Source organism: Crinia signifera, chromosome 19, assembly GCF_055691185.1.
Source record: "Crinia signifera chromosome 19, ASM5569118v1, whole genome shotgun sequence".
Classification (NCBI taxonomy): domain Eukaryota; kingdom Metazoa; phylum Chordata; class Amphibia; order Anura; family Myobatrachidae; genus Crinia; species Crinia signifera.
The window spans coordinates 134632866-134656910 of NC_139226.1; the positions used below are offsets into that span (position 1 = coordinate 134632866).

Consider the following 24045-nt stretch of genomic DNA (forward strand, 5'->3'; position numbering starts at 1 on the left):
CCGGCACTGATATTGCACCCCAAGGCCTGGTCATCTATGCCTGCTCTATATGGATAGATCGATTTGTAGTACAACCTACCCATACAGAAACCATCCCAAGCACATCTGAGGTGCACTGCATTGGTTGCATTGGTGGTGGTGGTGGTGGTGGTGGGGGGGGGGAGGCACATAGCAGAGGTGTAGCAAACAGTGGGGGTTACAGGAAGAGAATATAAGAAAAAAAGCTAATCACAGTGGAATAAAAGGCAGTATTAAAGCAGAAACTATAAGTATGGCTGCAAACACGTGTCCACTCTAATTGCACCAACTTCAACCAAAAGGGTCACCAATCACATACACAAACAGTATGAGGACGGTCTGTCCAACACTCATTTGCAGTAATTTCATGCCTTAGTTCATGTTCATGAAATTAAAATTGACTGATATGAAATACTGTGTAGGCAAGTCTCTATAGTATAAGTTACAAAGCTGGGCTATAGAAATACAAGACCAATACAATACAATGGCCAAGTGTAACTATAAAGCAAGAATATCAAGAGTATTATCAGTTGTTATGAAGACGCAGCTGAAAGAATCATCCGGACAATGGCCTCCACTCACATCCTATATATTCCTCTTGACAGCTGTAAGAACCATCATTTGTTTATAATCTGCAAGATCACTCTCTACCTTTCTATCAAGTAACTCGCAGGAGCTAATTACATATCCTTCATCTGTGAGGGTCTTTCCTACAAAACTTTCACTGTGATTAAATACATGCAGCCTATGGTTACCAGCTGTGTAATATGTGGCATTTAAGGTACCAATTACAATAAGGAATCCCCCAGGTTTTAGCAGCTTTGACATCTTCCTCAGGTTTCTGATGTAATCTTGTTGGTCCTGACTAACCACTTCCAGCAGCCCCGCTGTCACTAGACAGTCGGCTTGTGGTAACACCACAGGGTCCGTGAGATTCTCTTTGCTGATGTCACATTTCACTATGCGTGTAATTGTTTCCTTTAACTTTTCTTCCTTTTCTTGTTCTTTAACACTAGAAACACAATTGGTACAAGTGTCATTACAGAATTTGTATAACTTTCCCACAGAACAAATCATCTCAGAGAGCAGGGGCTTATTTGTAAGTATCAATTAATTTTGTGAAGCAGTAGAGTGTTCTCTGCTTTCTTAGATGTTCTTTAAGTTTATTTATTGTTACAGATGTATCCTCATTCTTGTAGTGTTCATATGTCATGTAGCAGAGCTGACCCTAAACAATTTAGTAATATAGGTAAGATATTGTCTGGTGGCCTGTAGCATCACTGCTAGTTGCACCTCTAGATATTCTAGTGCCCTGTATCAGCAAGAGTATTGTGGTCTCCAACCCCCATATTTTTAGGATAGTGCACACATTTGGTGCACAAAAGGGGCTTGAGAGGGAATGGGTGTGGCCACACAATAGTAGCTGGTCCTGGGGTACGAGGGGGGATCTTGTTCGCATACTGGCAATCAGGATTCTGGCAGTCAGAATACCGATGCTGGTCACAAGTCCGGTGCCGGGGTCCCAACATATCTCTATGGTGCTGGTGGTTGTGCTGCCTGGTCTCCACCACCCAGGGTCTCTACCATGCAGGATTCCAACATATTTCCTGTGCTGCCGGTGGTTGTGCTGCCTGGTCTCCACCACCCAGGGTCCCTTTCATGCACCTCTTCTCTTTACTGCATTTTTGCAATGTTTATTGTCCCTGGCTAGACCCCCACAGTCAATACTGTATATATGTGAACAATAGCTCACTTGGTACCTATATAAAGGTGCTGTAGCACTTTCCTGTCCAAAGTTCCATTTCTTTTTCCCTATCATTTGTCTCTTCCACGGACCAGGCTCATGGCATCTGTAAAATGTAGTTGACAGACGCCAAGCTCGGTGCATGCACAAAAGCCTGGGTTCTTTGGGTCACATTGGCTGCAGGTTATAGAAGTCAGCCTATACTTGCAGTCCCTGAGGGAGGAAACACCTCCCAATGGGACTCCCTGTCTGGTGGGTGACTGGCAGGTATGCCCTCCAATAGGAAGTTACTGCCAGTCACATTGTGGCCAAAGCAATCTCACGGATGATATATGGCTTCTGTATCGCTGATCTTGGTGTTGGATTTTACTGGGGGATGCAGTCCTGCAGCTCATAGATAATCTGCCAATAGTGGGGAATAAAAAAATGCACTTTTAATTCAAGCACAAGTGCTCCAGCTTCCCACTCGAAAGGCATTCTAGGGCAGTGACAGGCTACAACATTAATCTCAGGGGGCGGCAACAGCAGACAGAAATCCATTCTGCACTTGGCAGAATGGCTTTCCTCTATTAAAAACAGCAATGCAGCACCATTATATAGAATACGACCAGGCTGGGGAAAAAAGGGTCCGACTAGATGGGCAAAGTGGTTCAAATTCAAATTCTATGTAACCTATTCCTGAATTTAAACAAAAAAGAGAATAAGTCCCAAGGCACAAACAATTTTCTTCAGCCGGATCCACAAATACAGGGTCACCACTCAACCCCTAATTCGGAAAGCTTGTTTGGAGAATTGGACCGGGGGCGATGAAAGGTCTGTATACACAATTATCCGATGTTCCTCAGGAAGGCGGAATATGTAAAATAAATAAAAGCGTGTGTGAGAAAAACATCTATTCAGCCCACATGGTATCACATGGAATAGGAATCTGGGATTGGGTCACTAGAAGCGTACCCTCACTCACACTAGAACAAAGAAGATGGTGCACACAAAGGTTTCTTTACATAGGTTCACCACAGGTGTGTTTTCAAAAGGTGAAGGCTGCGTACCGTACTCACAAGTAAAAATACCACTATCAAGCGCATCTGGGTATCTTTATGGAGGGGGACTCCTGTCATGGAGGACAATGGCTCCCGTGTACGGATGCAAGCAGACAAAGAAAGCCACTTTCAGTGTCGTTCTCCACATAAATATTTAAGTCCAAAAAATTAACACTGGACATGTTTATAGCAAATGTGAGTCTGATATTTAAAAGGTTGGTGTTTAAAAAATTGCAAAAATCCTTAAGCAGGGATTCCTCACCACGCCATATAAATAAAACATCGTCGATATACCGCCACCACTGGACCAGGTTCGCACCCCATTCATGGCCAGACCACACTATAGTGTCTTCCCATCTGGCCATGAAAATGTTAAGTAGGGGCATGGTTCTAAATTATTATTAAACTTATGACTTTACCCCCATTGTTTAGTCCAAACTATTAAAATCTATGGCACTTCCGCCCAGCATTGAACTTCCGGCGGAAGGAGTCCAATCAGGCTTAATGTGCATGGGTATAAATATGGACTCCCTAGCACTCCTCTCCAAGCCTTGAAAAAGACAGGTTGTCCTGTTGAAACGCATTGGCAGGAGAGGAGCGCACTTGCTGTTTCTTGCACTGGGATACTGCTTGCTGACAGTGACGGCCTGGGGTATAAGGCCAATACCCCAGCAACAAGGTACCGGACTTCTTTTAACATCTTTGCAGATCCCAGTTTTATGTATCTACTTGTTACAAATAAATGTATAGACACTGAAAGTGGCTTTCTTTGTCTGCTTGCATCCGTGCACGGGAGCCACTGTCCTCCATGACAGGAGTCCCCCTCCATAAAGATACCCAGATGCGCTTATAGTGGTATTTTTACTTGTGAGTATGGTACACAGCCTTCACCTTTTGAAAACACACCCGTGGTGAACCTATGTAAAGAAACCTTTATGTGCACCATCTTCTTTGTTCTAGTGTGAGTGAGGGTACGCTTCTAGTGACCCAATCCCAGATTCCTATTCATACCATGTGGGCTGAATAGATGTTTTTCTCACACACGCTTTTATTTATTTTACATATTCCGTCTTCCTGAGGAACATCGGATAATTGTGTATACAGACCTTTCATCGCCCCCGGTCCAATTCTCCAAACATATTCCTGAATTTGGTCATGTCACATATGTTTATGCCAGACAAGTGATTAAGATGTGTATTACACTGTGTGCACCCTCGGACGTATTGCATATGAAATCCCGGCGGTCGGAATCCCGGCTTACAAAATCTTGACTGTGGAATCCCGACCGCCGAAATCCCGACAAGGGGGGGGGAAGGACGTGGATCACCACTCCCTTGCGGGCTCACTGCGCTCACCACGCAGCGGGCCCCGTTCCTCGGTATGCTCGGCACACTAATGTATTCTCCCTCTATAGGTGTTGTGGAGGGAGAAAGTGTCGGGATTTCGGCGGTCGGGATTCCGGCGTCGGGATTTTGAACGCCGGGATTCCAACTGCCGGGATTTCAACTGCATCCCCCTCAGACATTAAGTGCTCTTACCCACAGGTTGTTCATGGCATGACTGGAGAAACAACCTATGAAGACACTGTATATGCACAATTGGATATGTAGAATCTGGAGGAATTCCAGCTACAACATAAGAAATGTTCACTACTTTCATCTCCAATAAACCTGTAACAATTATCTTTACTGTTGTTATTATTATAATTTCATGTAACTCATGATTAGAATCATATTTTACCTGATTCCTGCCAACTCGGTAACGATCTTAGTTGCATGAGTCCAATCAAAAGCCCCAGTGCGGGTGTCCACCCATTTGTTGAGTTCCATAATACAGGAGTCTGTTGGTTTAAGTATTGTGATCTCTTTAAAATATTCACAGACTCCAAAAAGATGATGAACGAAGGATCCCAAACTGATGTCAATCAAAGTTTCTCCTTTAATGTGGCCTGTGGGGAAATACTCAGATAAGGAGGAATGTAACATTCTATATAGTTATAGTGAGTCAACGCCAAAGAAAGATAACGTGTGTCCCAGCATTGGCCACATACAGAATAAAGGGATTTCATGACATACGTTTCATGGTTTATAATACTGAGTACCTTTATCAACAGCCGTGAAGTAAGAAATGACTGGAAATCTGACAGTTTATGCATTCCTATAATCTATGTGACGTAATGGACAAATGGTGTGTATGAGACATGGTGATTGCAGATAGGTCAGTATAAAATAGGATTCAGAATTTTTTTTTATACAAAACGTAAATTCAAAATCTTTTGTCTACTGGCACTACAAGTTACATATATAGTAATATACAGATGTGTCCACATGTGTCATACCTTTCTGAAAATAGTGCCATGGTGCTCAATTTGGCAGAAGATCAATTCCTTATGTTTTTATGCCATGATGTCATGACAATTCATAGTTTCACCACTGGGTGGTCAGTCCATCTACAGCAGGGGTGGGGAACCTTCTGAGGTCCGAGGGCCATTTATAATGAGGCATAATGCCTCGGGGGCCATGTATAAAAAAAAAAACCTCACAAATCATCCTGCGGCAGCCGTCCCATGCGCCGGCGGCTGCCACAGGTTACGAGTCGCCGGTCTGTGTGGTCCGGCGGCTGTGCAGGGAGTCTCATACAGGCAAAATCTCGTGAGAGGTCGGTTGCTCTCGCGATATTTTGCCTGTACTTGACTCACTGTACAGCCGTCGGGAGGGTGGGCGGGCCGCACAGGCAGGCTCCGGGGGCCGTATACGGCCCGCGGGCCGGAGGTTCCCCACCGCTGATCTACAGTATATGCTATACATGGAGCTTTTTCACAGAAAGAGTACAATGAAGTATGTTCACTAGACATCTAGGTAGTCTAGTGGACTAATGACGTATTTTATATGTATATGATTACTTTCTTTTATATGTATTTTAATTTTTAAAAATAAGTTTAATTATAAGCAGAATAATTTTAAAGTGAACAAGTATGGTATATCAGAACCTTTCTTCTAGACTCATATTTTACAATAGTGAAGTCAAACAGTATAAATAAACGACATAACTTATATATACATGTGTGTATATATGTATATAACGTGTGCATATATGTATATATAGTTTCTGATAGTCAAAGTATCACTGCTGAAAAAAGGTAAAAGTTTCACAAATATAGCAACAGTTTAACAAATACAATATGGCATAAAAAAAAATTCTGGAATGTCAAAGAAAAGCTTCTGTTAGTTAGTTAGTTAGTTAGTTAGTACATTATATCTACTAATGGTGGGGGAGGGGCACACAGAACTACTGCCATCTGTGATCAGGGAGAGTATTCCATATATGACCTGCCCTTACTGTAAAGAAACCCTTCCTTTGATGGTTGTGAAACTTCATTTCCTCAAACCTTAAGGGGAGACCACATGTCCTGTGTACATTCCTTTGGGGAGTGGGACCCCAATAAAGGGGTTGCTCCCCAGGCTTCATCAGTCCAGGGCTGAAGCCCCGGTCTGTCCCTGCCACACGTGAGCGGTGGGTGGCAGGCTGATTCTTAAGTGGATTTTTATTTTTTTTGCTGGCAAGCTGTTATCCTGATACTTATATGTATGTGAGCTTGTTTATTATATATAAACTTAATTTGAACTTGTGTTCACTGTGCTCTTTTCTCTTGGTTTTCTCTGCATGTATCTTGGTGAGGCCGTGGGATTGGCTTCTTAAAAGCGCTGCACCATATAAGTGGAAAAAAATTGGATATTTCATTTATGAACTAGCGCAACTATATTGTGTTCTACACACACACACACACACACACACACACACACACACACACACACACACATTCCTGCAAGAGAAGGCACCCAGGCAATTATTTCTGTATAGAGGAGTGTTTGGCATACCCCAAATTTTATATATATATATATATATATATATATATATATATATATATATATATATATATATATATAATGCAGAATTGAAGCGACACTCTGAGGCTGTTTAGTGATGAAAAAGTGGGACCAACTTTGATCCATAGCTAGGCATAGCTATGGATTAAATTTGGTCCCAATTTTTCATCACTAAACAGCCTCAGAGTGTCGCTTCACCTCTGCATTGTATGGAAGAATTCAACCCCTCAGCCGCTGGCACCTGGGCAAGCACTGCAGCCCTGTATAGCTTTATTTAGACCTGAGTGACAGCTCTCCCCCAATGTGTATATATATATATATATATACTGTATATATATATATATATATATATATTGTTGTCCAGTGGACCGGCACTCCATAAACCATATGATAATACACGTGGTTGCCTTCCCTTCAGTGTCCGGTGATGGGACGCTGTTGAAATATATCACAATTGCGGGCGGCACTCCAAGGATTTATAAATAAGTCAAACACAGACTATCGATATAGCCATCGTTTCAAATCTTTACTCGATTTTTCGTCAGGGACGAAAAATCGGGTAAAGATTTGAAACGTTGGCTATATCGATAGTCTGTGTTTGACTTATTTATAAATCCTTGGAGTGCCGCCCGCAATTGTGATATATATATATATATATATATATATATATATATATATATATATATATATACTGTATATATACATATATAAAAGGAAACAACTTATACTGAATACTCACCTGTTGCTAATGCACTGTGCATCTTCTCTATAACAAACACCACTGTCTCATCTTTGAATCCACTTTCTGCTTCAAAATAAGACTTCAGGTAGTCCCTGGAATCCATCCCATGCACATGGTAAAGCTTCTGGTCAGGTATAGCTTCCATCCTCTTGTCTTCTATCACACGGTGCAGGATGGATCGGATCTTTGTAGCTCTAGCCTTCTCTTTATATGTTGTGTCTTTATGTGTACCTTATGAGTCATTTTCTCTAATTATAAAGTTCTCATACTCAGCTGACATTAATTGTATCACTTTTGGCAGAAATATGATGAAAAAATATGTGACCTAATCAGGTGTTAATGTTAAGCTGGGTATACAGGTGTTGTGTGTACCCAGCAAATTCATGGGCGTCGGGACCCAGCATCAGCACATACACACTTGCCACTGCACAAGTTAATATCATTTATCATTTTAAGTATGGTCTTGCCATTATTTGTGTGGGAGCTTTCTCAGGAAATGCAGCAGTTGGGGTCCAAGCTTAAAGGGTGTGGTCAACTACCAGACCAACAATTAAATACTTGGTCAACTATTAGAGAGGACTTTGTCAGCATGCAAATGATAAGGCCCCTTTAGATAGGAGAGTACAAAGGTGTGTCAGGGTCACTCACTTTTATTGGCAGAAGGGCTACTATTGAAGTGGTGTGCTCCCTAGGGTGCACAGACAGGCGCTACCACAGGTGCCTCGCTATAAGCTGCCACTTAGCAATGGGGTTGTCAGCCCCAATAAACCAATGAAAGAAAGAGAGAATAAAAGTGGCGCCGGTTTGATGAAAGGTATCACAAATATTTAATAACAATTAAAAATATACAGTACAATTGCACAGCAATACAAGAAAAAAATAAAAAATAAGTAAATAGATAAAATATATATTGAATCTGGACCGGAGGCTGAATGATGGAACAGATAATGAAATTGATCCCAATGGATCAGGGGTATAGCAGTGAATGGAATGAATCAACGTGCCCAATGGGCTGATAGTTACCACACTCAGTCACAGTTTGTCCAATCCCAGGTTCAAGGTTGTAAAGGTGTCCTTAAGTAATTGCAGCAGTGGGGCTCAGTAGGCACAGACCCAGTTGTAATAGGGGCTGAGAATGTGAACAGCCAGGGGTTTAAAAAAAAAATCTGCACTCCCCAAGCAAATGGAAATGGGCTCAGGGATAGCAGAGGATAATACTGATAATACTGAGGCCATGTGGGCAGAGATAACTGAAAATAACAAAAATATTAACTTTTAAGTATGAGGTAAGAGGTATGAAACAGACCACCTAACATGAAAAAAAAACATAATAAAAGGGATGAGACACTACTTTTAGACCAAATTAAAAAATTGGCAGATCAGGGGCAGTTATTAATTACTAGCTGACCCACCCGGCGTTGCCCGCGAAAACCTTGGGGTTTTTTTATTTCCAAAATTGCTGAAAATTGTCCTCTTACAGTATGCTGTGCCAAAGACCTAAGATTGTAATTTGTTATAGATTCCACCATAATGTTAGAATGTGCTTGCATTGATACTCAATGATGGCAATGAAGTCAGGTGTGGTGTTGTTGTTTGAAACACAACACTCCTGAGTTGATAACTTGTATGTGTTGATGAATTCTACATCCACTCCTGATATTTAGCACCTATGACAAACCCTCCAACATCTGAGGTTCAGAAATCAGTACAAAATCAGAAAGGGACATGGCCACACCTCCATTTCTATACTCAATGGTACAGTTTCTAGGGTGTGTAATTACAGGCGCTGAGTGCGTGGAGACCGGGGTGGATGTTACTTTCCGCGCCATAATTAATTAAAAATTCACTGCTCCCTGCCACTGCCACTCCCCTCACCGAACCTGCCTGCAGCAGTCTCTGAGGTCTGGGGATCTGTAAAGCACATGCACCGGGCATCTCTACCAAACAGTGGGGCAGCCCCTGAGTGTGGGAGCAGGTCCGCGGGCCTGGCCACATGACATCATGACGCGACGCACGCTTCCCGCACCACTGCAATGCACCACTGGGAACGGGTGCAATGGGCCAAATTCTTCCCTACACCCGCCGGGCCAATCCACCGATCCAGCCATCGCAATCAAAAATGGGTGCATTTATAAGGTTTGGAGTGTAAGTAGTTGAAGAATAAGACTGAGATAAAGATTTGCCATGTTAAAGTGTACAATTTACGCAATAAATCATGAAAAAAAAAATAAGTGTACACTGAAGTATAATCAAGAAATGAAAGTAGGATTAAAAAATAAGATCTGATTCAAACTGATAACTGTTTGGATGGGGGTGGGTTTGCGAAACAAATCTATAGGTGGGGGTTATGGATATTGTGGGCATAATTGGTGTTTGGTACACATACAGGGGGTCCTCAATTGATGGGATTTTCACTACAATGTCACGGTCACAGTGTCACCATAGTGGGATTCCCAATTGGGATCCAGGTGATCTTTTAGGGACCCTTTACAATTCCATAGGTCTCTTCTCCTTGAGCCTACGGTCTCCCTTAATGATAGTCAATCACTGAGGGAGACCGTAGGCTCCAGGAGAAGAGAAAATGGGATTGTAAAGGGGTCCCTAAAAGACCACCTGAGCCCCAATTGGAAATCCCCCTATGGTGACACTGTAGTGAAAATTTCTCATCAACTGGGGACCCCCTGTAGGGGTAGGAAACACCAATTATGACCACAATTTCCATACCCCCCTCCACCTATAGATTTGTTTCGCAACCCACCCCCATCCAAACAATTATCAGTTTGAATCAGAATTTATTTTTTAATCCTACTTTCATTTCTTGATTGTACTTCTATGTACACATATTTATTTCACGATTTATTGAGTAAATTGTACACTTTAACGTGACAAATCTTCATCTCAGTCTTATTCTTCAACTTCTTACACTCATAACATTCAAACAAATGCATGCAGCGCTCATGCCCATCGACCAAACATTATCTGTGAACCAAATGAGTCTGGGAAACCCTTAACATCCAATATCTTAAAACTTAGCTTTTAATTTTTATTCAAAAACTTAAAAAGAAGCGAGATCTACTACCTGTGCAGATTGTTTATTTATATGATCTCACAGGGTGATCTCCTTCTAGAGTTTGTGAAATATTCAAAGAGTTAAAAGGACTTTAGACATACCAACATGTAACATACATATGTGATGTGCGTTTAGCACAAAAAAAAGAAAGAAATAGTGGTTTTATAGAGATAAAATTTCCACTAAGACTGGCTACAAAGGATGCTGTGAATGGGTTATGATGGCGTTCTTGTAGGCTTAATTCCTAATTCAGAGAAGGGGATGTTATTAATATCCCTCTTTGGGGGTGTTTGGTTCCCACTTGCAATGGGTCTATAATTATCTCATGTAGGTCAGTACCTGACTTCTACTGGGTGGTATTTTCTCGGTTATGCGGCTGTGTATATTTTATTGCCGCTAGTTGTACAACTTTTTGTGTTTAGTGTGAATCACTTCTCATTGGGTTTAATCCGACACTGAGGATATGGAATATTCAGTGACCAGTAATTGGTTTCCTCGTGTCCCTTTATCCCTTTATGTTTTAAATTATTAATACCAGCCAATGGGTCTTTATTTTTGAAACAAGATAGGATATTCTTAGATGTTTGTATCCATTATGATGTTCTGGGGGTTATGGTTCCCCTCTGGATGTATAGTTAGAAATCCTTAAACGTGGTCTGTTTGGCCCTTTAGTTGTTTTTGACTGGTTCTGGTATTGGGGTTTCTATACCTAGATATCTGGAGTTAGGTTTCTTAGGTCCAGTCAAAACACACAAGGTTTATATATACCAATGGATTTGTGATATTTAGTGATGTCAGGTACTGTCTAGTCCAGGTTAGAAGCCACGAGTCTTTATTAACAGGTTTTATGATTTTCCTGTGACTCCATTTTTTGGCATTCTATTCCCAGTGTTGATATAAAAAATAGTGCTGATATATCAAATTTAATTAGATGGTGTTGATAGGGTTTGTCTGACTATGTGAGGTTCAGAGAGGTATTAGGTAATAAGCGTTTTGGGATATTGCTAATTAAAATTGGGTTTAGGTGATATTCATAGATAATGTCTGCCTGTATAAATTTCAGGCAGGTTATATATTCCCACGCTGTTGTCCTTATTTTAAATGTAAACATATATATATATATATATATATATAGTTGTAGAAAGCGCTCGGCACTCCTCGTCAATCGATGCAACTTGTGCGGTGCCTTTTGCTCCCAAACAGGGAAATATGGAATATATAGTAGGTCCAGGCACTCGCATCAGACAATCAATTTCAGCAGAAAAAACCAGAATACAACAGGTATACGGTGGTCAACGTTTCGGGTCCTTGACCCTTTATCAAGACATATGTCTTGATAAAGGGTCAAGGACCCGAAACGTTGACCACCGTATACCTGTTGTATTCTGGTTTTTTCTGCTGAAATTGATTGTCTGATGCGAGTGCCTGGACCTACTATATAATATATATATATATATATATATATATATATATATATATATATATATATATATATAGGCGTTTTATACACTATTGCCAATAAGGATCAGCTTGGGTGATAGTTAATCAATAATGTCTGTCTGTATGAATTTCTGACAGATTTATCTATCACACACTGACTTCTCTATCTAACATTAGCCATCTAGCAGCGCTTTTTACACTGTTTTTTTACCTTCTCTAGAACTTCATAAACTGTACATACAATTCACAGCAACATCATTTCAAAATTGACACATTTCAATATGATTTGGAAACAATTGTAGCCAGCTTAAGGCTGACACGCGTTTCACAAACTAGCTTCCTCAGAGCCACAAGCCGAGTGTCCACTGTGCGCAATATTTATTAATATGTCTCAGACAATCATATTGCTTGCTGAGGTTCACATGTTTTTGTCTTCCAATAGGCTCCTGTTGCCTCTGCCCTTAATATAGAGGCTACTTCCGCCCTATGTCATGACGTGCTGGTCACGTGACCGATGTGTGATGTCACGTATCGGTCACGTGATGTCTCCCAGCCAATCGCGGCATCCACCCGCCGCAACCCGGAAGCTCAGGTTCTGCGCGGATCACCCCGGACTCTGTATGAGTTATCATCCTGGTTTTTACTTTTTCATTTTCGATAGTTATTTTTAAAGTTTCATGTCCTTTATGGGCATGGTGATCAGAGCGATCTCTTCTAGGGTGTGGTGAGTTTTCTTGGGTTTGTCCCAAATGGGGTTTACTCTCTATTGTTGTTTATCTCTGACGTTATGCTTATTTGGGGTATTTCCGTCCCCGGAATCTGGATGTGTTTCCCAGTTGTTATTATATCTTATTCCTATTGTATAGAGCCCCGGAATCTGTATAGTTACAGCAGCTTTCTATTTTAGGTATGTTTAATACCTCTTGTGGTGATTTTATCTTCATTTAATTTAGTTATGCCATGTTGTTATGTTTGTTTGGTATCACTGCTGCCTGTCAGTGTCGCTTAGACAGGAGAAAAGTATTCATTTAAAAGACTGTCTTGATGTCAAACATCTCCTGGGTTCTTCAAGTCCCGGACTCTGGATTTATCCATTATATTCATTTCGATGTCAGATCTGTATATAGGGATTATGTATTCTTCCAGTTTTCTATTGGGACTGTATTTGATTTTGAAGTTTTGCAATATAGGTATTTTGGAATCTTCAAAGAATTTTGACACGAGAGAGAGGTGGTGTCTAGTTTTTAAAAGAGAGAATGACGCTATTCCATCAATTTTTTGAGGAAAAAGAAAAAGATATTATGTGGATATTCCTTGACATTATATTCGTGGGGGTGTGTCCTTTATTCTATTTTCTTATTGGTCCTATATATAGGTCCAGATGTTAATGGTTAATATATTGTGCTTTATCAACAGTATGGTTTGTGTATCACAATGATTTATGTATATATATAGATAGATATATATATATATACATAAAAAAATATCACAAAACAGTCCAATTAGCGCGCAAGTCCTTATCCTTTCAATGGGATTTAAATCAGTCCTTTTCAGAAGAGAATTTCCAGCACTTCAGGTCGAATATGAGACCGGCAGCTCCCTCTTCATTACCCTTGCGGGCACCTGGATTCTCAGGTATAGGATATTCTAAGAGAGGAAAGAGGAGCGCTCCAAATAGTGCTTTATCTTTTTATTTTAATCACAAAAATATAAATTCCAACAGGTACATTTGAATTGGTGTCACGTACCACAATTGACGGTTAGGCACAACCGCGGGTGAATTACAGCATGAATGGGGCGGTCTCCGACAGCGATCGAATTGGCAAGCGGGTGCTCTCACCACTCTCACATCAACCATGGAGTTCAGACCGACGCCAGGCCACACCCCTACGTGTTTCGTCACGAGGACTTCGTCAGAGGGCTGGTCCTGGCGTCGGTCAGCAACCCCTTTATAGCCTGGATGCAACCTACGTCACTGCTAATGACTAACAGGCTGTTGCGGCTGAAAACAATTAAAGGTGCCTATGCATAGTAAAACATTGTGGGAAGGTTTTAACTTCACATCAAATAAAAGTGCTTAAATTTATATAAAACATATATAAAACATTCTTAGCAAAGAATTAATGCAATATAAAGCACTGATTTAAAAGACAATATAAAAACACAGCAATATATAAAAAAACATAGTATGTAAAAAAATATATCGAAAACATCGAAAACATCGGTGACATCGTCGGTAAATTTTGCGATGGTGGTCCAGAACCCAAATATTAATTTAATAGGCCAAAGAAATCAATTGGATTCTCAAAACTTGTACATTAGGAAGATATGAATACATATTTTCTAAGGATGAATTTCTTCTTATTTGCGATGCAAAAATGCATATAGACTGGAATCGGGGATACATATAAAAGAGAATATAAAAATATAAGTAGAAAAATACAAATAGAAAAGCACAAAAATACAAAAATACAAAAATACAAAACTGTACAATGATATAGACAAATGGATATCGGATATCAATTTGCCAGACTCTGAGAATATTCCTAAAAAGGCAGACGGGCAATCTATAATAAATAAATAAATAACTCGGAACAGCGATTTTCTTTATAACTAATAATGAAAGAAACCATTATCTTTTCATAGTGCATTAAAAAGCAGCATTTCATGAAAAATAGTAAAATGATAGTAAAGTGCATTTGTCTATATCATTGTACAGTTTTGTATTTTTGTATTTTGTGTTTTGTGTTCTGACAGCTATTGGCATAAGGACACGGTTCTTTTCTAAAGGAAATTATTATTATTCTTTTATTATCCCTAAAGGATCATTGTTTAAATTGCATGTTTTATGAAATGTTATTTTTATCTTTATTCATGATTAAATAAATTTGTATTTTTATATGATTAAATTTTGTAGTGTTTCTTGCGCTCTCTAGAAAAATATTCTATTTGTTTCTTGTAATGAACCTCACATAGTCAGACAAACCCTATCAACACCATCTAATTAAATTTGATATATCAGCACTATTTTTTATATCAACACTGGGAATAGAATGCCAAAAAATGGAGTCACAGGAAAATCATAAAACCTGTTAATAAAGACTCGTGGCTTCTAACCTGGACTAGACAGTACGTGACATCACTAAATATCACAAATCCATTGGTATATATAAACCTTGTGTGTTTTGACTGGACCTAAGAAACCTAACTCCAGATATCTAGGTATAGAAACCCCAATACCAGAACCAGTCAAAAACAACTAAAGGGCCAAACAGACCACGTTTAAGGATTTCTAACTATACATCCAGAGGGGAACCATAACCCCCAGAACATCATAATGGATACAAACATCTAAGAATATCCTATCTTGTTTCAAAAATAAAGACCCATTGGCTGGTATTAATCATTTAAAACATAAAGGGATAAAGGGACACGAGGAAACCAATTACTGGTCACTGAATATTCCATATCCTCAGTGTCGGATTAAACCCAATGAGAAGTGATTCACACTAAACACAAAAAGTTGTACAACTAGCGGCAATAAAATATACACAGCCGCATAACCGAGAAAATACCACCCAGTAGAAGTCAGGTACTGACCTACATGAGATAATTATAGACCCATTGCAAGTGGGAACCAAACACCCCCAAAGAGGGATATTAATAACATCCCCTTCTCTGAATTAGGAATTAAGCCTACAAGAACGCCATCATAACCCATTCACAGCATCCTTTGTAGCCAGTCTTAGTGGAAATTTTATCTCTATAAAACCACTATTTCTTTCTTTTTTTTGTGCTAAACGCACATCACATATGTATGTTACATGTTGGTATGTCTAAAGTCCTTTTAACTCTTTGAATATTTCACAAACTCTAGAAGGAGATCACCCTGTGAGATCATATAAATAAACAATCTGCACAGGTAGTAGATCTCGCTTCTTTTTAAGTTTTTGAATAAAAATTAAATGCTAAGTTTTAAGATATTGTACCTTCTTTGGTGTGCATCCACAGTGCAATTCTTTTCTCTCTTTTTGCCTCTATGTACTTTATATTGCCTGGATAGCACCCTTCGCCAGAAACTCTCAATAAGGCGCCTGATTAACTCCCCCAAAAAGAATAAATAACATTTCTGGGGCTACAAATATAGGAAATCAATGTGTGCGGACTCCTAACATCCCACTCCCCTTACCCCTTTGTAAAATTAAACCCTTAACATCCAACTGACTAACAGGGTGAGTGTAGTGTACCCACTTTGTATTGATCAATGGGTGCATTGGCCAGGACAAAGATTTCTCAGTGCAACTGGCCGGGGAGCGCAGAGACGGATATGGGAAAAAGAAAAAACGGTACATTAGGTACAGTTTTTATTTGCCGGTACAGTCTGTTAAATAAACGGTAAATTCTTTTTTTATGTTTTTGTGTGTGTGTTTTAGTGTATGTGGTTGTGTGTGTTGTGTTGTATGTATCTGTACAATGCAGTGTGTGAGGTGTGCTATGTATATACAGTATGTGTATGTGTGTGTTGTGCCTTTGTGTATCTGTGCAATGTTTAAAGCCCCGTACACACGGGGAGATATATTGCTCAGCAATATATTGCCAGCAATATATTGCTGAGCAATATATTGCTCAGTTTCTCCTTTACATCAGCGACCAGAGATGGTCGCTGATGAAAAGGAACCTCTGCCGGGGGAGTCGCAGAGGTAATCAGCTGGTTGCAGGAGCATGTTCCTGCGACCAGCGATTAGAACAGGGCTGAAAAAGGGAGCATGCACCCGGCGATTTATCGCCACGGCACGCTCCCATCACTGGCAATATGGTCGCCAGTGACCATATTTCCAGCGATTTCAGCCCCCGTGTGTACACAGCTTATGTGTGTGTTTTGTGTGTTGTACTGTTTTTTGTGTGTGTGTGGTGAATGTGGGTGTGTGTTGTGCTGTTACAGGTATGTTATGTGTGTGTGTTGTGTGATCTGCCCAATGTGTAAGTGTGTAAGGTGTGCTACCTATAAATGTGTGTGTGTGTGTGTGTGTAATGTGCTGTGTGTATCTGTTCAATATTTGTTTGTGTGTTCTGTGTATTGTACTGTTTTGGGGTGCATGTTGTAGTGAATGTGGGTGTGTGTTGTACTGTGAGTGGTGTGTTATGTGTGTGTGTTGGGTTATGTGTACAGTATCAGCCAAATGTGAGGTACGCTACATATATACAGTATGTGTGTGTAGTGTGCTGTGCTTATCCTGACAATGTTTAAGTGTGTGTGTTTGTTCTACTGTTTTTGGGTGGTGTTGTAGTGTATATGGGTTTGTGTTGTACTGCATGTGGTGTGTTATGTGTGTGTTTTGTTGTGTGTATCTGTCCAATGTGTGTGTGAGGTGCGCTACGTATATATGTGTGTCTTGTGTGCATATGTGGTGTACTGTGTGTGCGTGTACAATGATGTGTGGTCTATGTATATCCTCAATTATTCCTAATTGTTTAAAGCCTTCACCATAATGTTAGAATGTGTCATTCATACTCAATGACAGCAATGAAATCAGGTGTGGAGTTGTTCCTTCGACAACGGTTTCCAGATCGTCAATGTTTTCCCCAGATCATCAATGAATGCAAATTAAAACTTGGTGTTTTTAAAGTTTCTAAGTGAAATTTCCCAAAAACGGCTTTGAGGTGCACACCACCGGGTATAGCGGTACCTTGTTGCCAAATTTGGGGTCTCTGAGTGCCACGGTGTGTCCGCAATGGAACGGACACGCACACACACACGCACACACACTCTTCAACTTATTATATAGAAGATGTCCAGACATTGACTGGACACATGAGTAAGTAGTTCCTTTATCTTACTTAAGGATCAGTATATTACACAATTGGTAGAAACACCAATTGGTAACAGGGCATATTAGATTTCGTATTAACAAACAAGATAGCTTTTTGTATCAAATACAAAAGTAATAGAACATGTGACCACAACATGGTTTTACTGGAAATCAATAATCTGGAAACATAAATATGAAATTTTAGAAATTGTTCAAGTAAAAAGCTGCCATGGTTGGACAAAAAAAATGAAGGGCAGCAAAAACAATAAGATAATAGCATTTAAAATTGACCAGGCCAATGGGAATGAGAAGGTGTTCAATAAGTGCCAAGAGTTAAATACAATTTGTAATGGGGTAATCAAAGTAGCTACAAGGGAAAATGAAGAGTGCATAGCCACTGAGAGCAAAACCAATCCAAAGTCGTTTTTCAAATACATAAATAACAAAACAATAATAAAAGAGAATGGAATGGAAATACAGTAGCTTTATTTAGAATAAGGACATGTTTCTCACAAGTGTTTACTAGGGAGAAGCAGACAGTGGACCCCACAGGTTCCATAAATGGCAACTATTGTAGAACTTAATATTGAATTCACTACAGATGACATAAAAAAGAGGCTCTCAAAATCAAAACAAACAAATCCCCAGGTCCGAACGGGATTCATCCTAGTCAACAAAAGAAAGAAAATAATGACAGCGCCTGGACTCCTGCAGCCTTAGAAACACCTTAAGACTCCTAACTCTTAACCATACAAGCAATACAAAAAATGGTGTTCTATATGGCGCTGCAGTCCCCTCTTTTTAAGTGATGAGATCTTATCACCAATGGCATGTGATTAACTCCACAATTCTTCCGTCCGGTCGTTCTCATAGAAATAAAGGACTGACCTGGGAGAATTGCCCTATGTGCATGTAACGGTTTCCTGGGATTTCCTGGGATTCATCCTAGTGTTCTAATGGAATTAAGGGAGGAATTAGAAAACCCTCAATATTACATTTTTGATACTGTAACTCATTTTCATCTGGTAAGGTGCCTAAGGACTGAAGGATAGCAGTGATAGTACCAATATTAAAAAAAGGTAAAAGGGATGGCCCAGCATATTATTGAACTGTGAGCTTAACATAAATAGTGGGAAAATGATTTGAGGGAATTTTAAGGGATGGTATCCAAAAACATTTAGAGATGCATAGTATAAACAGTATAACCAGTACTATTTTTCTGGAAAAATAGGTGCAGGAACTCCAGTTCTGGGGGCGGATCAATTAAATAAAAAATAATATATATAATAAAGAGAGGGAGGGAGAGATAGATGTTTATATTGTATTTAGAAACAAAGGCACTCACAGGTGACTTTAAAATAAAACTTATCTTATGGAAAGTAAATTTTTAGTTCCTGATGATGTCATATATAATTAGAGGTTCAGGAACTGAGTTCCTGCTCAAAAATAGCACTGAGTACAACCAACATAGTATAATCAGTATAACCCACATAGGTTATAGGTAAGTTCATATTACAGTGGTTGGAGACCACTGCCAAATGTACACCTGCATTTGTTGGGGCGTTATACTGTATCATTTATGGTGAAGGGATTCACTGCTAAAATTATTAATTTACTGCACTAGAAGGCGCCTATCTCACTTTTTTCTATATTCATACTGAGAGGTTTCCTTGGACAGAAACCCCTAGCTGATTTTCAAAAAAGCTCGATCTTTAAAAGCAAGATTGGCACCTAGTTTTCTTCCAATGACCAGTGATGATGGTACATGGTTAGGGTCTTCAAAAGGCTTCTTTCCTTGTTCAAAATGTTCAGTGTGTCAGTTAGCCAGTAGAGAACAAATGATTTTTAAGAAATTTTAAAAAGAAAATATACAGTACATCAAATTAAAAGCTTGATGAATTGCCAAACTTCCAGCGTGATATATATGTTGGAATGCCAATGTGGGGGCAAAATATGTTGGAAAAACTAAGAAAAATCTTAAATTATTTAAATAATATTTTTTTTAACATGATATCTAATTGACATTGTCTGTATGAATTTTATATAGTCTTTTTCCTATATTGTGTATTTTTATATATACAGTAGTATATTTATATTCTCTTGCATTGTTATTCTATATATTGTAGAAAAATCTTTTTGAATATATATGAATTATTCTGTTATATGTGATATATATGTTTTAGTTTTTTTTATATGTGAAGCGCTGCTTGGTGTTAATGCTGGTAATTGAATAGAGGATATGTAATTGTCTAGTAATTAATAAAATCTTTCTGCCCATTGATTTAACATAAGATCCTAAACCTTATTTTCCGGTATTAATCTGTATGAAAATATAATGAATAGTACGGCTGCAGTTAAGAATGGAGACAAATTCTTCAGGAAAGTGGCCGCCGTAATCAATGTTGCTTAATAAAAAGATATGTGAAAACTAAGGATAGTATATGTACATAGGATAATAATGCTAGTCCGGCACTTCCACTAAGCAGCCCCAATAATTGGTTAATGAACGACTTATCAGGATGGCTATATATACACACCAAGGTCCGTGACGGACACACCCACTGACGAACTCCCCTGGGATGAAGCGCGTTTGGGTGGAGCTTAAGGACGTGAGTAGTAACGCGGCAATGTGGTGACGCGGCGAGGTCTGGGAGTAAGGATGAAGTGCAGTGCACCTGTCTTAAGCATCACTATGTGAATTTTCCATTACACCCATGCGCATATTGTGTTATTTGATCATAACACGTTCTTATGTAAGTGCTATTTTTTCAGTAAAGTTTTGCCTTTTAACTATAAAATACTACACTATCGTGCGTCTCCTGTTCTATAATATATATATATATATATATATATACGTCAGCAATGGCCTTGATGCACAGAACATCTGATCACCCAGGTAACACAGTAGCTAAGTAGCTAAGTTTTTGAGACCTCCGTGTCTATTTATTCCTGAACTTACCTAAGCCCGACGAGTGCCTGATTGAATTTCTATATATACAATATATATATAAAAACGTTTTGGAGGGGACTGGCACAGCCACATATGCAATCCTTACTGTCAGGGTGCCTGCACAGCTCAAAGCATACAGGCCACTGGGGGTGTGGCACTCCACGAAGAATAGGCAAGAAGGCAGGTTATGTTATCAAAGTTTCAATGCTGGTTTATATAAACCGGCATTGAAACGTTGATAACTTATCCTTATTCTTTGTGGATTGCCGCACCCCCGGTGGTCTATATATGTAATTATTAATTATTTGGACTATTGCACAATAAATAAATTAAAAATAATGTTGGACAAACATCTAACTACTACAGTATCTATCTACATACATTAACCATGCTATTTTGTGTGTGTGTTTATGTAAAAAAAAAAAATATATACGTATATATACTGTGTAAGGAAACAATTAATACTGATACGCACCTGTTGCTAAGGCAGAGTGCAGCTTCTCAATAATAAATACAACTGTTTCGTCTTTGAACACACTGTCTGGTTCAAAATAACACTTCAAATAGTCCCTGGAATCCATCCCATGCACATGGTAAAGCTTCAGGTCAGGTCTGGCTTCCATCCTCTTGTCTTCTGTCGCACCGGGCAAGACGGTTCTCTGTAGCTGTAGCATTCTCTTTATATGTATAGTGACATATATGTCTCTTCTCTTTATATGTACCTTATGAGTCATTTTATCTAATTACAATGTTGTCATTCTCAGCTGACAATGATTGTATCACTTTTGGCAGAAATATGCTAAATAAATATGTGATCTAATCAGGTGATATTGTTAAGCTGGGTACACAGGTAATGTGTGCACCCAGCAACTTCATGGGGATCGGGACCTGGCATCAGTGCATACACTCTTGCCACTGCAAAGGTCTATATCAGGGGTGGCCAAACCATAATCTACAAACGGTCCACGTTGCTGCATTCATTCCTACTTAAGATCCACAGGTTGCCTGAAGGTGCCCACAGATGCATCAATTATCGAATGCGTTTTGTACTTTTTAAGCACAAATTGCATCTTATGTACAATTATTGGATGGTGTTTATGGGCTTGTGCGATGTGATGCGCGTTCCCGGGAGCCCGATATTGTATGTCTAAAAAAGTACGTGCTGCACGTACTTTTTAGACTACATCTGAAATTTAACATTACAAACATGGGTTCATCACATCGCATCTCATTCATCCAAGTGCACATCTCATAGCAAGCTGGAAGAAAAATTGTATAGAACCATTGTACAGACAAAAACGCATAGCACAGTACAATTGTAGCATCTGTGGGCACCTTGTAGCATCTGACAGGTTTGGCCACTCCTGATTTATATCCTTTATCATTTTAAGTTGGGTCTTGGCATTATTCGTGAGTGTGGGGGCTTTGTCAGATTGGGGTATGAAAGCCCCACCAGAAAATGCAGCAGTTGGAGTCCAAGCTTAAGGAGTGTAGCCGACCATCAGAGGGGGTGTGACCAACTAACAAAGAGAGAATTGGTCAACTATTAGAGGACATGATCAGCATGCAAATAATAAGGCCTCTTTATAAAGTAGAGAAAATGTGAGTGTCAGGTGGACTACTTTTGGTTTAATTTTCTTGGAAATAAACCAAGCCCCCAAGTACATCCATGGTAGTTCCAATGTAAATTAAGAATGCATAATTTGCAACCTAACTTCTAGAAAAATGGCCCTCAGACAGTGAGGCCCATAGAGGATTTCCCATTTACACCTGTAGGCCAGTCCAATCCTGTATGGGAGCGTGTTGTCTACAGTATATGAGAGAGGATGTGAAGCAGTTTATTATTTTCTTTTATTTATCAGTGTTGTGTTTTCTATTATGATGGAAGATGAGAGTGGGAGCCAAAGGCATAACTATGGGTTTTGGCCCCAAGTGCAAGCTAAAAAATGTTGCCCCCCCCCACACTGTTTTTGTGAGTGAGGAGGGGGGGGGGGAGGGGGTAGGTGATTATTATAGAGCCTCTTTACTTGGAGGTCGGTGGCCAATAAGCTCTTTTGGATGGCTGCCGACTCCCCTAAGACTTCCATGGCATCACCTTTATCCTTCACCTGTGGTTGGTGGCTCTTAAGTTCTTTTACACTGCCCATTCAGGACTTCCAAAACATCTTTTTCATTGTTTTCCTAGGGGGGGGATTTAAGCTCTATTTAATGGCTGTCCATTCAGGATTTCCACACTGTGGGCCTTATTTTGGTTCATTCTTTCTGACAAAATCCTTCTTAGATGGACAAAACCATGTGCACTGCAGGGGGGGGGGGGGCAGATGTAACATGTGCAGAGAGAATTCGATTTGGGTGAGTAATTTTGTTTCTGTGCAGGGAAAATACCGACTGCTTTATTTTTACACTGCAATATAGATCTCACTTTGAAGTAAAACCCCACCCAAATCTAATTCTCTCTGCACAAGTAACACCTGCCCCACCTGCAGTGCACATGGTTTTGCCCATCTAAGAAGGATTTTGTCAGAAAAAATGAACCAAAATAAGGCCCAATGTCTTCTGTCTTCATGAGCTATTCATGGCTCCTCCACCATTGAACTACCTCTACAGCCTCGTGCTGGCTAATATTAGATAGTCCAAGGGGATGAGATGAAGATGTGATGATCTTTGATTGGCTCTCGGGGCAATGATGTAAGGGTGGTCTGCAGTCAACCTGAAAATACAAGGTGGCAATGGCAAGCCAATCATGGCTCACCACATCATCACCCCATTGCCTTTACTATGGAGGAGTAGCAAAAAGGAGCTCCTGAAGAGAGGAACCACCATGGACATCCTGAATGGACAGCGACCATGCCATAGAGCTTAAAGGGCGCTGTCCCCCAGGTGAAGAATGAGTAAAATTCATGACAGTGGACAGTTATAGTACACAGCACTGGCCGGCATTGCCCCCTTCTTTGTCAGTTTACACCACAGGTGGGAAAAAAAGGCTGAATAAATGGATTTGGATGCGGGTGAGGTGTTTCTGCAGCACCCTGTGTTTGGCACAGAGTGGGAGGTGGATGAAGATGGGTGGCATAACAACAGGAGGTGCAGAAGGTACAGTTTCTAAGAGGCCCTGGCTGCTATGAGGGTCTGCAGCTCCCCCTGCACCTAGTCACAGCTTAGCACTTAACACTGCTACTGATAGCATAAACCTACTTACTTCTCCCTCCCTTGTTGAATGGAGTTGGCTACATTCAATCAGGGCAGAGCTCAACCCTGATTGGTTGAGGGGAGTCCCAGTGACATCAGCCCCTCATTATCAGGGGGGGGGGGGGTTGCCACATATTCAGCTCCTCAAGTCCAGT

The 24045-nt window shown here is 40.0% G+C and overlaps 1 protein-coding gene across 1 annotated transcript; it reads right to left on the reverse strand.

The window, feature by feature from the left end:
• Window positions 1-603: 603 nt before the first annotated feature.
• Window positions 604-21375, reverse strand: LOC146042364 (nicotinamide N-methyltransferase-like). Its single transcript, XM_083162337.1, has 4 exons — window positions 21177-21375; window positions 7429-7662; window positions 4543-4750; window positions 604-1030 (listed from the first exon to the last, which is right to left on the reverse strand). The coding sequence occupies exons 1-4, from the start codon at window positions 21373-21375 to the stop codon at window positions 604-606; spliced, it is 1068 nt and encodes a 355-aa protein (XP_083018463.1).
• Window positions 21376-24045: the final 2670 nt, after the last annotated feature.